Source organism: Electrophorus electricus, chromosome 3 (genome assembly GCF_013358815.1).
Source record: "Electrophorus electricus isolate fEleEle1 chromosome 3, fEleEle1.pri, whole genome shotgun sequence".
Lineage (NCBI taxonomy): Eukaryota > Metazoa > Chordata > Actinopteri > Gymnotiformes > Gymnotidae > Electrophorus > Electrophorus electricus.
In genome coordinates, this window is record NC_049537.1 from 10,479,733 (window position 1) to 10,496,748 (window position 17,016).

The 17,016-nt window shown below is 39.2% G+C and overlaps 1 protein-coding gene across 3 annotated transcripts in view; it reads right to left on the reverse strand.

Annotated features, from left to right (window-relative positions):
• Positions 1-17,016, reverse strand: part of LOC113581555 (copine-9) — an 89,327-nt gene that overhangs the window by 21,715 nt on the left and 50,596 nt on the right. For all 3 annotated transcript variants that reach the window (XM_027016774.2, XM_027016772.2, XM_027016773.2), the window contains one exon: positions 3,728-3,791. In XM_027016774.2, coding sequence (XP_026872575.1) covers positions 3,728-3,791 — 64 coding nt within the window. The remainder of the gene's footprint in view (positions 1-3,727; positions 3,792-17,016) is intronic.

Here is a 17,016-nt window from a genome sequence, read left to right on the forward strand (position 1 = left end):
CTAGACACAAACGTGAAAGATCCAGTGGAACTGTGGGAAAGAATTAAATCAATTATAACAGACACAGCAAAGCAAACTATTCCATGAAAAAAACTAGCAAAAAGACTGCAATGGCTCTCAGATGCAATGATTGAAACTGCCAACAAAAGACGTGCAGCCAAATCCACAGCAAAGAGCATTGAATTCAGATTGCTGAATGCGGAATTTCAAAGGGAAGCGAGGCGTGATAAAGAGCACTACTGGAATACTCGGTGCACTAAATTGGAAGATGCTAACAAGCAAGGTCACACTCGGGAGCTCTTTGCACATATTAAACAGGCACGGGCACCCTTTGCACCTCGCAAAGCAGCGACCATCAAAGATTTGAATGGCAAAGTACTGCAGAATGAAGATGAAATAAAGCAAAGGTGGCAAGAATGTACAACAGAATTGTATGCGGGCAATCAAGCAAATCAAGAAGCTATTCAAGAAGACACAATCGAGCAAGAGCCAGATATTTCGGAGGAAGAAGTAGCCTGCGCTCTGAAATAACTATCAAACATGAAGGCACCAGGCACTGATAACATACCAGCTGAATTACTCAAGCCAGTGCCAACCCAAGTGTTAACAACACTCTGCCAACAGATCTGGAAGACTAAATCATGGCCCAAAGATCGGACAAGATCAGCCTTTGTCCCGTTACACAAAAACGGTCATACGCAAGAATGCGGCAACTATCGGACCATCGCATTTATATCACATGCAAGTAAAATTCTACTGAAGATTATTCAGAAAGGCATGGCTACATTAACTGAAAGGGAGCTCCCAGACATTCAAGCTGGATTTCGGAAGGGACGCGGAACTAGAGATCAAATTGCAAACCTGCGCTGGATTATGGAGAACACCCGTGAATATCAAAAGGATGTGTACATGTGTTTTATTGACTACAGCAAAGCTTTTGACTGTGTTGAACACGTCAAGCTGTGGAAATGTCTGAAGGAAATGGGCATCCCAGGACATCTGGTAAAACTAATTCAGTTGCTCGATACAAGACAAGAAGCTACAGTCAGAACAGCTTTTGGAAACAATGACTGGTTTGAGATCAATAAAGGAGTGCGACAAGGCTGCATTCTATCGCCAGTCCTGTTCAATCTGTATGCCGAAAAGATTATGAGGAGATGCAGTTTGGATGAATCATCAATTGTAGTGAAAATTGGTGGGAGAAATATCAATAATCTTCAATACGCTGATGGCATGACTTTGCTTGCAGAAAGCGTAAAAGACCTAAAATTCATGGGACTGTACCTGAATATCAAGAAAACAAAAGTACTGACAACAACAGGCAATGGTAGAGTCCACATAAAAATCGACAATGAAGAAATTGAATCGGTTCAAGACTTCATCTTCCTAGGATCCAAGATCAACTGCAGTGGCGAACCAGGGCCAGAAATCAAATGAAGAATCGCACTTGGCCGCAGTGCAATGCAAGGGATGGCAAAGATATGGAAGAGTAAAGATATTACCATTGCAACTACAATCCGCATGGTCAATGCAATCATATTTCCGATTTCCTTGTACGCATGTGAAAGCTGGACCCTGAAAAAGGCAGACAGAAGGAAAATTGCTGCTTTTGAGCTATGGTGTTGGAGGCGAATGCTGTGCATCTTGTGGACGGATATGGTCACAAACAGTTCTAGAGCATGTCAAACCAAGAACATCATTAGAGGGCAAAATCACCAAGCAGCAGCTCTCCTATTTCGGACATGTCATGCCAGCCAATTCCCTGGAAACATTATTAATGCTCAGCATTGCCAGTGGGTCCAGAAGAAGAGGATGCCAAAGAAGACGTTGGTTAGATACAATCAAGGCTGACATGAACATCCAAATAAAAGAACTGAAAGAAGCTGTCAAAAATAGGAAAGCTTGGAAAATGATGTCTCATAAAGAGACCTAAAGTCGGGTCCGACTGAACGGATAATCATCATCAATGTGTCATCACTTTCCAGTACAGTTGAACATGTGATTCCGAAATCGGATGCAACGATATTGCCATGATGAGGAGTTAGAGCAGCATGCGGGGACGTGTCACATAAAACCAAAACATGTTTATTTTCACACAAGACAACGAAGACGTAGCTCATAGGCTATCATAGTCAAACATTGACGACATTCACATTTGGATAAAAGTCTAATATACACACACACTAATGATACACAACGAGGAGCAGGTGTGAAACACAAGGAAGGCGTGGCCAACCAGATGAACACACACACACACACAGAGACGTTTGGGAGGAGGGGCCGTATTGTGACAGCTATACACAACTGATTCCTATGGAATCCTATGGAAGTATATGGAAGCTTTGTTTTGTTGTGCGATACATACACAAAAACAAAACAAGCATCAAGAACAATGAAAAAAACATTTGAAAACTAAAACATTCAGAAAATGAATGAATGTTATTTTTGAGAAAAACATGAACATGAGTGTTTCAGGGAGAAATGATAGGATTCTAATCACTACTGTTTTACACTTCATGACTGTAACTTTTCAGTTCCTCTTATGAAGGCTTATGTAACATGCGTACAGTAACATCTCTGTTGGAGTCCAACTCTCTCATTATTCAGACCATTATGGTCTGGCTGACTGCAGGAACAGGCAATCATCTCACCATCCACTTCTATTAATTGCTGCTTCTAATTATTCCAAGAGAAAATATGAAAAAAGTCTAAAATAAATTATTCATGTTTTTTAAGGGGGACTACATTCCATTAGTTCCTTTAGATTCACATTTATTTAAGTAACATGTTAATCCTTTCTATTCTACCAGAATCAGTTTGTATATTTTTAAACATATTTATTATTAGATGCTGAGATACCCTGGTATAACCTCTGATTAAAAAATACAATTTTGAGAGAATAATGAAAATAGTTTATTAAAAATTGTTTCCAGAAGAATAAACAATGAACAAGCATCTCTTTCACTCTGTATCATTTTATAATCATAATTATCATGAAGAACCAGTGCTGATGTTTCACACTGGCAATCTTCTGCTTTCTTCAGCACATTATTATGATTATATTTATGTCAGCATAGTCTTAAGTGTGAATGGGAAAAAGTAAATATAGGCTACACTGATTGCCTTGACTCAGTTCAAGTGTCCGCTACTAATAATTACATAGAATAATTATAAATATCACATCTCAGAAGTAACAAAATTAATAAAATTACTGGAAACAACCAAAATATCCCAGTGTTTAAAGGCACAAGCAGATTCACACAGCTGTTATTTTCATTAAAGTGCAGTATATATCCACTGAATATATTCATATGTGATATAAAGGGTATAGATATGTTAAGGGCTAAAGATTACCTAACACAAACTGTTTATGACAATAGAGAGGCCCTAGACTTTGGACAGTCATCTGTATATGTATATATAGTGTTTCTAAGGTCATTTGTCATGCTGCCCCCAAATCTGAAATGCATATATTCGTATACTTACATTTTTTTGCAATAGACTACTAATAATAGTGGTTAGAGTAATAGTGGTGAAACTCCGTTGACCCCACTAAAATAGAACTCATTGTTTTTAGAATGAAAATCTGGCCCTGCAATCTGATTTAGAATCGGTTCTATTACTGATCAGTGCCACAGGTGACCTCATCTGTGGCATGATAATTAAGCTTTGAGACCTGTTGATGTGTTATGTGTGTGTGTATGCGTGAATGTGCTGGTGAACTGACCCTGCAGTTGCTGAGCTCTTCTGCAGCTAAGATGATGGTGCCACACTTCTTCCCTGGAATCCCACTGGAAAGAACAAAAAGAGAGTGAAAGGCAGAGAGCATGCGATAACTCATTAAACTAATAGTCAGCAATACAATAGAAAAGCTGATGCGTCTCTGTATGCAGTTATCTTTCTTATATTATTAGTGGCACATATGGGTTTACCTATGGTGGTTTATATATATATATATATATATATATATATATATACACTGTCTGGCCAAAAAAAAGGTCACACACACTAATATTTTGTTGGACTGCTTTGATTACGGCACGCATTTGCTGTGGCATCATTTCCACAAGCGTCTGCAATGTCACAACATTTATTTCTGTCCAGAGCTGCATTAATTTTTCCCCATATTGTATTGATGATGGGAGATTTGGACCACTGCACAAAGTCTTCTCCAGCACATCCCAAAGATTCTCAATAGGGTTCAGGTCTGGACTCTGTGGTGGCCAATCCATGTGTGAAAATGATGTCTCATGCTCCCAGAACCACTCTTTCACAATTTGAGCCTGATGAATCCTGGTATTGTCATCTTGGAATATGTCCATGCCATCAGGGAAGAAAAAATCCATTGATGGAATAACCTGGTCATTCAGTATATTCAGGTAGTCAGCTGACCTCATTCTTTGGGCACATAACGTTGCTGAACCTAGACCTGACCAACTGCAGCAAGCCCAGATCATAGCACTGCCCCCACAGGCTTGTGCGGTAGGCACTAGGCATGATGGGTGCATCACTTCAGCAGCCTCTCTTCTTGCCCTGATGCACCCATCACTCTGGAACAGGGTAAATCTGGACTCATCAGACCACATGACCTTCTTCCATTGCTCCAGAGTTCAATCTTTATGCTCCCTAGCAAATTGAAGCTGTTTTCCCGGTTAGCCTCACTGACAAGTGGCTTTCTTAAGGCTACACAGCTGTTTAGTCCCTATCCCTTGAGTTCCCTTCGCATTGTGCATGTGGAAATGCTCCTGCTTTCACTATTAAACATATCCCTGAGTTCTACTGTTGTTTTTCTACTCTTTGATTTCAGCTCACGTTTAAGTGATCGCCGATCACGATCATTCAAGATTTTTTTCTGACCACATTCCTTCCTCGAAGATGATGTTTCCCCACTGTCCTTCCACTTTTTAATAATGCGTTGGACAGTTCCTAATCCGATTTTAGTAGTTTCAGCAATCTCCTTAGATGTTTTTTCTGCTTGATGCATGCCAATAATTTGACCCTTCTGAAACAGATTAACATCTTTTCCACGACCACAGGATGTGTCTTTCGACATGGTTGTTTAACAAATGAGAAGCTACTCACTGCATCAGTTAATGTTAAATAACTTGTTGCCAGCTGAAACATAATCACCCATGCAGTAATTATCCAATTATCTTACCTATTTGCTTAGTTAAATCCAGGTCGTGACCTTTTTTTTGGCCAGGCAGTGTGTGTGTGTGTGTGTGTGTGTGTGTGTGTGTGTGTATATATGTATATATATATATATATAAAAACCACCAAATCGTCTCACTGGCAGTAGGGTGTGGCTTCCATTTTGTAGGATTTGGCTTTGTCTATATTGTCTGAATAATGCAGGAATTAATGAAGGAAGTAGTTTGTGTTTGTTTATCTTCATTTAGGTGGAGCTAAGTTAGGGGTTTAGGGTTTAGAGATTTATTTGCTGTTTGCTGCTCTTTTGCATTTCTTTTGCACTTACACACTCTCATATATCATACACATATATTTCACACACCTTCCTCATCACGGCCTGACCTAGACTGCATTTTAACAGTGTGCACTGTGAATAAAGACGAATGTAGGCTGCCCATTCAAATGCAGCAAGAGGGAGGAAGTCAGCACAGCACAGAGAGAGGTCTAAGGGGCTGAGCTGCAAACCTAGTCAGCCTCCATCTTCAGTCCACAGGAGGCTTCCTATCGCTCAGTACCTCAGCTCCACACCCCAACCCAGTGCTTCTCACTCGATATTCGCCCTGGCAGTGATGGCATCATGTGGATAAAGCACGCCTTGCTCAGTCGCAGAAAAGGGTAGGGTAGCAGGAAAAGAAAAAAAACTGTGCTGTAAACAGCACGGGAAGAAAATTGAGGAGACAGGATTCAATATTCATCATGAGTGGTGAGAAAGAAAGAAAGAAAGAAAGAAAGAAAGAAAGAAAGAAAGAAAGAAAGAAAGAAAGAACGAAAGAAAAAGAAAGAGAAAGAAAAAGAAAGAAAGGGGCAATAAGACTTAATGTCTACTTACAGGGCTACGCATAATTCTATAAACCCAGCCACAAAGATCATCATGTATGGCAGTCTTTTGTAATTTGACATGCAGGAAGCACTTTTGCTATCAATGGCTCTTAGAGGTGGCAGAAATGCACCAATGTTACCAGTGTGTAGCTTAAGCAAAAACCCACCGCCCACACATTCATTCTGCAGAGACAAAATTATATATCCAGAGATGAATGAGGCAATCAATGCCTCTGTCTTCTCATTAAATGGAAGCTTTGGAGAAGATGAAAGTGGAATGGGGAATCCCTCCATTCTAAGTTACATTTGTAATAGTGCTGTACGACTGTGTCTGAGGCCTGACTGAGAAAGTGCTCTGCGACAAGCAGAAAGAAGACTGACACTCCAGAGGAGATTGAGTGTAATGTTCTGGACATAGCCTTTTATTTAAAACTAATTCATCCCAGAGTTTAAGATTACAGTTTTCCTTCAAAGAGAATTCATCATATAACCTAGAATCTAAATGGTTTCTTGTCAGTTCAGAGGAATTTAGCTAATATTCTCTTGCACATGAATAATTGAAGGGTTCACTGATTTTTGTCCATATCTCTCAATCCTACGCCACAATGACAAGTTTAAAAAGGGTCTGCAGTCAATCAAACTTTGCAAAATGAGATGTGAAAATGTGCAATGGCTCTGACAAGAAAAACAACAAAAAAAAGTAATAGGCAGACTGTACACGCATAGGGCAGTGGACAGAAGGACACATCAAAGAGTCCTTAATCAGGAAGATAAATTATGCGTACAGGTAAATTATGCTACAGTAGGTACACAAATACCTGTAATCAGTTAAACCTGAAATTAGTTCTTCATGTTGTCATTTGCATCTGCATAGAATTGTGAACTAGATTCTTTAAATGGAAGAAGACACACAGACCTCAGTCCAAGCACAAAATGAATTACACTTAATTCTATTCAATTAAATCCTCTATCAGGTTTTCTACAGACAAATCCCTATTACTAAATGAATTCCTACAGTGTTTAGTTGTCTCTAGCTAGACTTAAATGGAAATGTAATTGGGATTTTTCTGAGTAGAGAAATAGAGGGTCTGGGACAGATCATCAAATAAATACATGGCCATGCACATACAAACCCACACCCCCATTCCATTGTATTTACCTACATCACCAATACACATGGGTTTTTCACACTAAAAATATCATTACTGTATGTGACTAAAATCATTACACTCATTTTGACCTATTTTGATTTATTTTTTGTTGATCCATAATTTAATAATAAACTTGTGCTGTGCATCCTCCATGTTGCATAAAACCACACTGCAGATTTGAAACTAGTCTTCACCTCTCTTCAGACTATAGTGAGCATGCCTGTTCCACAGACAAGCTAACAGGAGCAGCAAAGCCCGGGAGCTGAGGCGCTCCAGGTAGGTGGATGGACGCTCTTCTAGACAGATAATGATGCCAGCAGGCAGTTTAGCAACAGTCAGGGCTCCTATATTTCCTCCTCTCATGGCCAGATTGCCTCAGCAAGTTGCATCACTTTTGCCAGCACAGATAAGAGTGCATCACACAAGGTCTCATATGACAATGATTTGCTTTCCAGAACTTGGTGTAATACAATTGAAATTGGTTGAAATTGGGATCAGTGACTTGTTTGCCTCACTGCCAGGTTGTTGTTAACACCCCCTCCCCCTTACACACACACACACACACACACATACACCCACCCACCCACACACACACACACACACACGCACACGCACACGCACGCAAAACCATGTATCAACACAAACTTCCCTCTTCTGCTGCAGTGGATTTTGAACTATAAGACAAGTTAAACCTCACACTGGCAATTATAACATAATTAATCCTCAAGGGGTTCTGGTCTTTGTTTCAACTACTAATAAAATACAGCTCAAATGTTCTTATTTTAACAAAGCTAACTGCTTTTGAGAAATGAGCCTCTATTAAAGTCCAGTGCTTAATAATCTTTGACCTTAACTGCACTTGGCTTGAGTTAAGTCACAACAGTTAAAGTGATCTATTTTCCAGCAAACACAATTAAAGCTATAACAGATAATATTTAATGTTTGTGAAAGGAAGAGCAATTTTATCCAAAGTCCCAGAGGTTAAATCATTAAAATGTAATTAGACTGAATTCTGTACTGCTTCACAAAGCAATTTAACTGAAGATAAAACGTTCAAGAGTAACTGCTGGAAATAAGAATGTTACTGTGGGTGACCAAAATGTTCTACATGACCGTGGGGACTGGAGTGTCTGGTGCTTCTCAGGGAAACTCCAGTCATATCTCACCCACCTACCTCTAATCTATGTCCTGCAGTGAAACCCCTCTAAACACACACACACACACACACACACACACACACACACACACACACACACACACACACACACACACACACACACACTTTAAATGAGACTTTGGACACTCTCCTACACCTCTACTATCATAAAGTCAAATATGACTAGTCATAGAAAAGGAACACAGAGAGAGAGAGAGAGAGAGAGAGAGAGAGAGAGAGAGAGAGAGAGAGAGAGAGAGGGAGGGAGAGAGAGAGAGAGAGAGGGAGAGAGAGAGGGAGAGAGAGAGAGAGAGAGAGAGAGAGAGAGAGAGAGAGAGAGAGAGAGAGAGAGAGAGAGAGGGAGGGAGAGAGGGAGGGAGGGGGAAAGAGTGAGTGAGAAAGAAAAAAGTGGGACATAAGGACTCTATCTCCCACACACAGGTTATACAATCAGAAATACAGACTCCATTATGCAACAGAGCTAAACATGTAGACTCACACACACCTACACAGAAACACTACATACACACACTGTCACTCACACACCATATACACATATAAGGTACATGCTGAAAACAGATTCAAATTAAAAATAATATAACTCTCTCTCTGTATGTTTTAAACACACACACAACTCACACAAACAAGTAAAATTTACAAGGTAAATCTGCTCTTTTCACACAAATGAGAATTAAAAATCAGGTCCTCAGCAAAAGTTTTAAACAACTTTAGACATATGCATGCATAATTTGTATCACATGAATATTCCTTGAACCTGAAGGAGCCCATGGCCAGGCTCAAGTGCTAGTGCTCCATTCATGTGACTCATCATATGCTTTTACATTCAGTTATAAGGTACCTACTCATACACTAGCATGAAAGCTAACACACCCCCAAACAAACCACTCTCTCTCTCTCTCTCTCTCTCTCTCTCTCTCTATATATATATATATATATATATATATATATATATATATATATATATATATAAAGAAGATTAAAAGTGAGTAACTGCAGTGTACTGTAGCTATGTATATATAAATGTGTATATATATATATATAAACTTTCAGATACAAGTTTTTCAAACCCAGAAAACACTGATTAGTTTTTAAGTCGGGTTAAATTTATAAATCTTCAGTCAACAGGATCCTATAATTATAATTCCTATAAATGAATAAAGATTTGTTAAATGAGATATTTAGCACACTGATGCAGAAGCGATAATCATAACAGAACATCAAAACCAAGTCTGAAGCCTGCAGAAACATTTTGCAGTACAAATATCAGTCAGCAATATGTTTTTTTGTTGAGTTTAATCCCTTGCAAGGCCTGGGAATGCTCTCACTGGAAAGGAAAGATGGCTCACTCCATCTGTGTTCATACAGAGCCATGAACTGAACAGTTAGTGATAGAGGATGTCCTCCAGGTACATTCAGCTGACCAGCAGCATTGCCTGAATGGCCGCTCGGAAAGGTGTGATGACTGCCTACATCTGTCACAGAGTTAGTCTGTGATGGCCCTCACTCTCTCAGACTGGTAGCTCATCTCAGGCCAATCTCCAGTAGTGTGACTTATGGCGGCCAGACATCTGGCTTTAGGCCAGACAGTCTGGTTTTTCAGCTCCCAGTCCTGGGTCTGCAAGAATGCCTGGATGAACACCAGTTTGTCATCTGGAGTGAACTGGTAGTTGTTTTCCATTATTACTGTTTATCATGTCACTGGGTCATATACTTGTGAAACAAACACCATGCATTTAATTGATTTAACAGATCCCTCATACCTCACCTACTGGCTAATGGCAGAAAGTCCACATTCTAAATACTAGTCAGTTAGAATGTTTGCATTGATGTGAGAATTCTGAAAAAAAAAAAAAACAACTTGAGTTGCAGAGTAAAATATTACTTTATTACATATTATATAGATTAATAACTATTAGTTCAAGTTCAAAGTTCAAAGAGGTTTTATTGTCATTTCAGCTATATACAAGTACACAACAAAAATGAAACGATGTTCCTCCAGGACCATGGTGCAACACAAAAACAACAGTGCAACAGACAACATGCTACACAAGTGCAAACAGTCCAATATAGTGCAAAATGTCATTAAATAAAAAATAAACAATAATAAATAAAGGACAGGACAAATACAATTATATTATATAGATACAATTATATTATATAGATTTCTAGATCAAATTGGACCTCCATGTGTCCTCCTTTAGAAGGGGGTGATGTCGTCTTTTGGGGGCATTAAAAAGGCCACCCTTGTGTCACCCTAGTGTCCCTGGCATGTGAAGTTTTCTGTTGTTGTAATATCACAAACATTATCCCAGCTGCAGCAACTCTTATCTGTCACTTTCTACTTCAGGCAGTCATCTTAGCTCTAAAAACTGATATATTTTCTCATAGCTATCATTTGACAAACAACCCCAAAAAAAAAAGAAAGACAAAAAGATTCTCAAAGTATTAGGATCACTTCTGGGAGATAGACAGAAAAAAACACCTCTTCTCTACGGACTCATCATCTGGAGAACACTAAATTGTCAAAATGACTCAAAGTCTAAAAAAAGATAAATGGAATAAAACATGGGCAATTTGTTCAGAATGATTGAAGCGCTGTTTTTCCCACTTCGGCAATTACCTAGTCTATGAAAACAGCATGCAAGTCCCTTCTTTTGGAAACCGCTTAAACAGTGCCACATTTAGATAATTTCAAAGGAAAAACAAAATAGGAAAAATAGTTCATAAAGGACCTTCCAATAAAAATCTGTTACATCATCTTTGCTGAATCAAAATGAATTGTCCCTATATCATTTAACACTTTTATCTGGAGTCACTACTCACAATTAATACGGAAATAGAAAATGTGAAATATAAAACTGGTGGACAGCAAGTTGCCCCTACCAAATCTGATGTACTTATAAATACGCTGAATGGCCACTTTATTAGAATCACCTGCCCTTTCACAATTGGAACTTCCCTGTTTGGAAATTAGACACATGACCCCAGATTGCAGCATAAAGTCAGGTGAGCTAGTTTTCTGTAGATAAGTTTGAGTGTCTGTAGATAAATTGAGTGATTGGAGCTTTGAATGAAGCATTGTCATTGGCGCTAGTCTAGCTGGAGTTTCTCATACAGTAGTGTTGACTGCATACAGGGAATGGTGTGATCAAAGAAAGCAAAAGGGGATCCTGTGGATGTAAACAACTCATCATGTAAACATGTCAAGAATCATTCTGAGGAACAGGCGGTGCACAGTCAAGCAAACTGCAATTGAATACAACGCTAGTGCTCCAATGCACAACTCGTCATTCCTTAGAATAGATAAGCTACAACAGCAGACAAACAGTTTGAGTGCCATTGCTGTCTAAGTGAAACAGAAAGACAAGACTCCAATAAGGAAAAGAGAGCAAAAATTGGATCACTAAGCAGTGTAAAAACATTGACTGGTCAGATGAATCCAGATTTCTGTTGTACCATGTTGTTGGGAGGAATTTGGTGCAAGAAGCATGAATCGATGTGCCCTTAAGCACTGTGGCTGACCAAATCGCTTCATGGCAGCTGTTTACCCTATGGCAGAAGGACAATTTCAGCAGGACACTGCACCATGACACAAGGATTGTAATGTCGTATAGTATTGGTTCCAGGAACATGGCAGTGAGCTTCCGTGGCCTTCACAGTCCCCAGATCTTAATCCTATAAAGCATCTCTGGGATGATGTAGAATGGGCTTGTCAGTACCTCCATCTAATTTGTGGCAACTGAAATAAGCTTCCCTGTCCGCATGGGCCAAGACTCCTACAGAACACTTTCAATACCAGTGGACTCTATACATGTTTCACTCACATGCTCTTGTGTTTTTGTTATATTCCATGTTTCACTTGCTCTTATTTAGCTTTTGCCATGTACTCCAGCTTTGTCTCTGTGTATCCCAGTTATTATGGACTGTGTTATGTATTACAACCACGGATTTGCCCTAAATAAACACTGCACAACTCCATGTTTGTGTCCTGCTCATCCTGGCTACTCAACATTAAAATGAACTTAGTAGATGACCAGCAATTTAACTGCTACAACTTTCGTTGGTTACCACATTCGTAACTCAATGTAATATATAATTATGCAGTAGTTTCAGTCCCCAGTCACGACTCAAAAGTTCTTCAAGTTAGTAGAGACATTAAGCACATTTAGTGTGGAGCTCAGTTAATTACTACACTATCTGCCCCCAGGTTTATACTACAGTGGGCACCACCAGGATTTGGGGAATCCACTGCACTAGCCAAGCCAAACACAGAAAGAGAGTTTTGGTGCAGGGCAAAGCAAAGTGACAGACTGGCCCAGCTGGAGGTGACGCGTGCCTGACCTCCCCATCTTCCCAATTGACTGCCATGGATTCCACAGTTGCCACGGTAACCTAAAACATGTCATATTGGACTGTGGTTGTATGTTTCAGGCAGTGGAATACAGTATCTTACTCTGATTATTATAAAGGCAAAGCACTTTACAGGTGCATAGTTTTATGATGAAATACTAAGAGGCAGTCATTTATGATTCTGAGGACTTATCTACTTTTGTGGTTATGTCAAAAATATCATGTATTTGTTGTTACTTAATTTCTCTAATATCTGATCTCAAAATACTTAAAATATTATCTAAGAAAAGAAGGATAACAGTACAACAGTAACTTTACTGTTAAATGGTACTCCAACATGTAAATACCTACAGCTACAATAAAGTAGCACAGAGAGAAGTTTAAATGCTTTCATTAAAAAGTGCCTTTCGTATTAATGATCAACATCTGAACAACTTCCTAACGCATCGTATAAGTCTCCTGCAGCTCCCTTATCTCTTTTAACACTATGTGTTAGGCTACACTATACACCCCATATATTAATATGTATTATAGGGAAGTTTTACTCTTCTTTCTCCACTTGCCCCTCACCAGCCTACCTATATGTCCTCATTGAGATCTTTCTGAGCTGACTTCAAACAAGTCACCTTTTACCTCTTTTCATAAGAGTCTTGGTTTGTGTGATGCTCTTGTAAGTGAATGCAGTGCTATTTGTGTAAGTTACTTCAACAATGTCAAAATACTTTTTTAATTAGAAACAATGAAAAGGAGAAATAAAAGGATAACTGAGACCTGCTAGCTTGACACTCAAATACAAGGGACAAACAAATATGATTTTGACACAGAGATACAAAGTGTCTCTAAAGCATTAAGGGAAACTCAGCATGAGATGTCTTGTAAAGGTGCTGTGTGTGAGAGACAGAGTGAGAGAGAGAGAGACAGAGAGAGAGAGAGAGAGAGAGAGAGAGAGAGAGAGAGAGAGAGTACCGAAAGGCATTTCACACTTGGAGACAGGTGCTGCTTTGTTTGCCTGGGCTGATGGGCCTGTCACAGGATGAGAACATTCACCCTGGGTTGCAGTGCCAAGCTCTCTCTCTCTACCTTTCTCTAAATCCATCCATCCTTCTGCTGAGGGTAACACGGAGGGCAACACAAAGAGTGGCACTAAAGTGGGCTCATTTAATTATACTGCGGGATCAGCAAAACGAGGTTGAGAAAGACAAAGAAGACACTGATAGAGGCAGAGAGGGAGGGTTAGAGAGCAAGGGCAAGACAGAGAGAGAGGGCAGGATAAAAGGAAGAGCACAAAAGATGGAGAGAGAGTATGAGGGAGAGCAAGAACGAAATGTAACATACTGTCTGTGACAAGCAATATCATTTAGAACTTTTAATAAAAACACACCCACCTACCTACACACACACACACACACACATACATACGCACGCACACGCACGCACGCACGCACGTACGCATGCACGCGCACACACGCGCACGCACACACACACGTGCAATTCTTGACATTATTACTCTGATGTTGATATTATTTCATCAAATAAATACCCTGGAACACACACACACATACACGGAAATACACTCAGGTGGATGAGAATATACTTTTACCAATTTCAAAAGCAATTGAGCTGCCTTGAAAGCTAAGCTGGGAACACAGACCAGCATCCAATAAGCACCCTATTACAATGACATGGAATACAGTTAAGTGGGACCCGTGCTCTGCAAATTGAATAGACTGCACCTTCTAAATAACTCAGCAAATCACAGTAGGCCAAGCCATTTCAATTACTTTACTACTGCAACTGGGTTGTGAAGAAACATGATTCGAGAGCTCCTTGAGAAAGCTCATTCATTCACTTAAGCACCAGAAATAGCAGCGTAATCATATTTGGAGACTAATGTTCCTCAGGGGAGAAATCAGCAAGGTAGAGAAAGATAGTTCCAGAATGCATAATTCAGGCCAGGTTACACCCCTTTTGCTAGATTTACTTGGCAGACACTAGGGACAGGCTTGTACAACAGAAGAGGAACTCAGATGACATGCTCCAAAATATTTATACGCTTTATCAGACATTTCATTCTAAACACAAAAACAGTGATGCTCAGTGAAAGACTCAATTAGACATATACTCTGAGAATCACAAATTCGGTTTTCCTTCACATACTCTCCAAAGCTATGCTCTGTTCACTGATTGCCTGTGAGATAAAGCTCATAAAATCGTAAAAAGTGCCATTACTAGAATGAAAAGAGCCAGTAATGCGGTTTGGGTTTCTGCCTAGTGAGTAACCCAGTCTTTGAGTCCTAAAGGGATCACAAACTTGCCTTCATTAATTAACATTTCAATGCCTGACTTTAAAATGTGTTGGTTTGTTAGTGGAACGGTTGAACAAAGATTTGTGAATTCTAAATTAAACCATATTTCTAAATTAAACCACTACAAAATTGAGAGTTAACAGGATCCTTGGATAAATTGAGCCATAATTCATCTGTTGAACACAAGCAGTGCTTTTAGGGTTGCCATGACAATTGGAAAGCTCCTTTATGACACAAAATAAATGTTTTAAATGTTCCATTATTTTTCTCCAGAAGTATAGACACTGTTTTAAAATTTCAAAGTCAAATTTCATGGCAGAAATGTATTATTATGTGTGAAATATTTAGCTGATTCCAAATTTAAATATTTTATACAGAGCTGTAGCTGAATGTGGATATTAATTTTCATATCTTGATATATTTTATGGGTGGATTAAAATGAACTCAGAGAAGCATCTAGTGGGTTGGAGTTAATAATGAATAATTCTTGTTGCCATAGAGAATCAGCTGAGTTTATAAAAGCCTTGTTCAAGAGAGACTGACATTGGAAAGAGGACAAGAATAAACCTCATTGTGTCTTTTCTCCAAAGGTTTGCAAAGTTTCTAACAAGATTAAATATCATTACTTTTTGTGACAAGAAGAATATTCTTATTCCCAAAGCAATCAAGACAGTGAGTGTGAGAGAGTGAGGTGTGAAAAAAGGAGAATTCTGTAAGCATACATCAAAAAGAAGAGGTACCCTAAGGAAAATTAATGTCCCTCTGGACAATTCTCCTACCAGGAGACCTGAGGGCTAATAATTATAATAGGCTATGTGTATTTATCTATTACAGAGAATTTTCATACAAGAAAGTCAATTATTAATTAAGACACAAAAGTTGTATGCAGTCATCCTAAAGTGCTGAGATCAGCACTGAACCATTTAGTTGGTTCAGTGTAAAATGCAATACTGTAAAATGCAATAAAAATAAGTATCTTTAATTTGTGAATTCTCTTGAGCCTTTGTCTAAATTTATCTAAAAGAACAGATTTTCAATGTTTTCACTGATCAATTTAATCATATTTTGCAAATATAAGCAAATCTAGAATTTGTTGCCTACATACGCAAAAGAAGTTGGGACTGAGGCATGGTTTACCACTGTGTTACATCATCCTTCCTTTTAATTAAATTTTTTAATCATTTAGGAACTGAGGATACTAATTATTGTAGTTTGCCAATGGAATTTCTGCCTGTTCTTCTTGCTGGATACAATACTTCAGTTCCTCACCAGTCCATGGTCACTGTTGTCTGATTCTTTTTTTTCATGATGGACCATGCATTTTCAATAGAAGGCAGATCTGGACTGCACAGACAGACCAGTCAAGCACACACACTCTGTGTCTGCAAAGCCACACTGCATGTCCAGAATGAGGCTTGGCATCGTCTTGCTGAAATAAACTTGGACTATCCAGGAAAAGATGCTGCCTTGATGGCAGCATATGTCTCTCTAAAATCCCAATATATACCTCTGTGTCAGTGGTGCCTTCACACATATGCAAGTCACCCATGCCAGGGGCACTGGTGCACCCCCACACCATGATGCGTTGGCTTTTGCACCTTTTGCTGATAATAGTCTGGGTTTGCATGAAGAACTCAATGTCCATTTTTCCCAAAATACTAACTTTCGCCTTCTATAGTAGATTTTCCAAATTCCTTCTGAGTCCATGTAGCTGTATTTAACACAGTAGCATGACGGTTTCTCATGCAATGCCATCCGAGGGCTTGAAGGCGATGCACATTCAACAGTGGTTTCAAGAATTACCCCTAGCCTTTCTCCAGATGCTCTGCATCTTAATATTATGTAATGTAGGGATGTTAGAGATTTAAGTTCTTTGAAATCTTGAGCTGACAAATGTTCTTTTAGAACTGTTTGACAATGCTCTCACAAGGTTTGGCACCTTTTGGAGTGGTGAGCCATGACCCCTCTGTTTCTTTTATACCTAGTTATGACTCCCTCACCTGTTATTCTCACCTGCTACCAT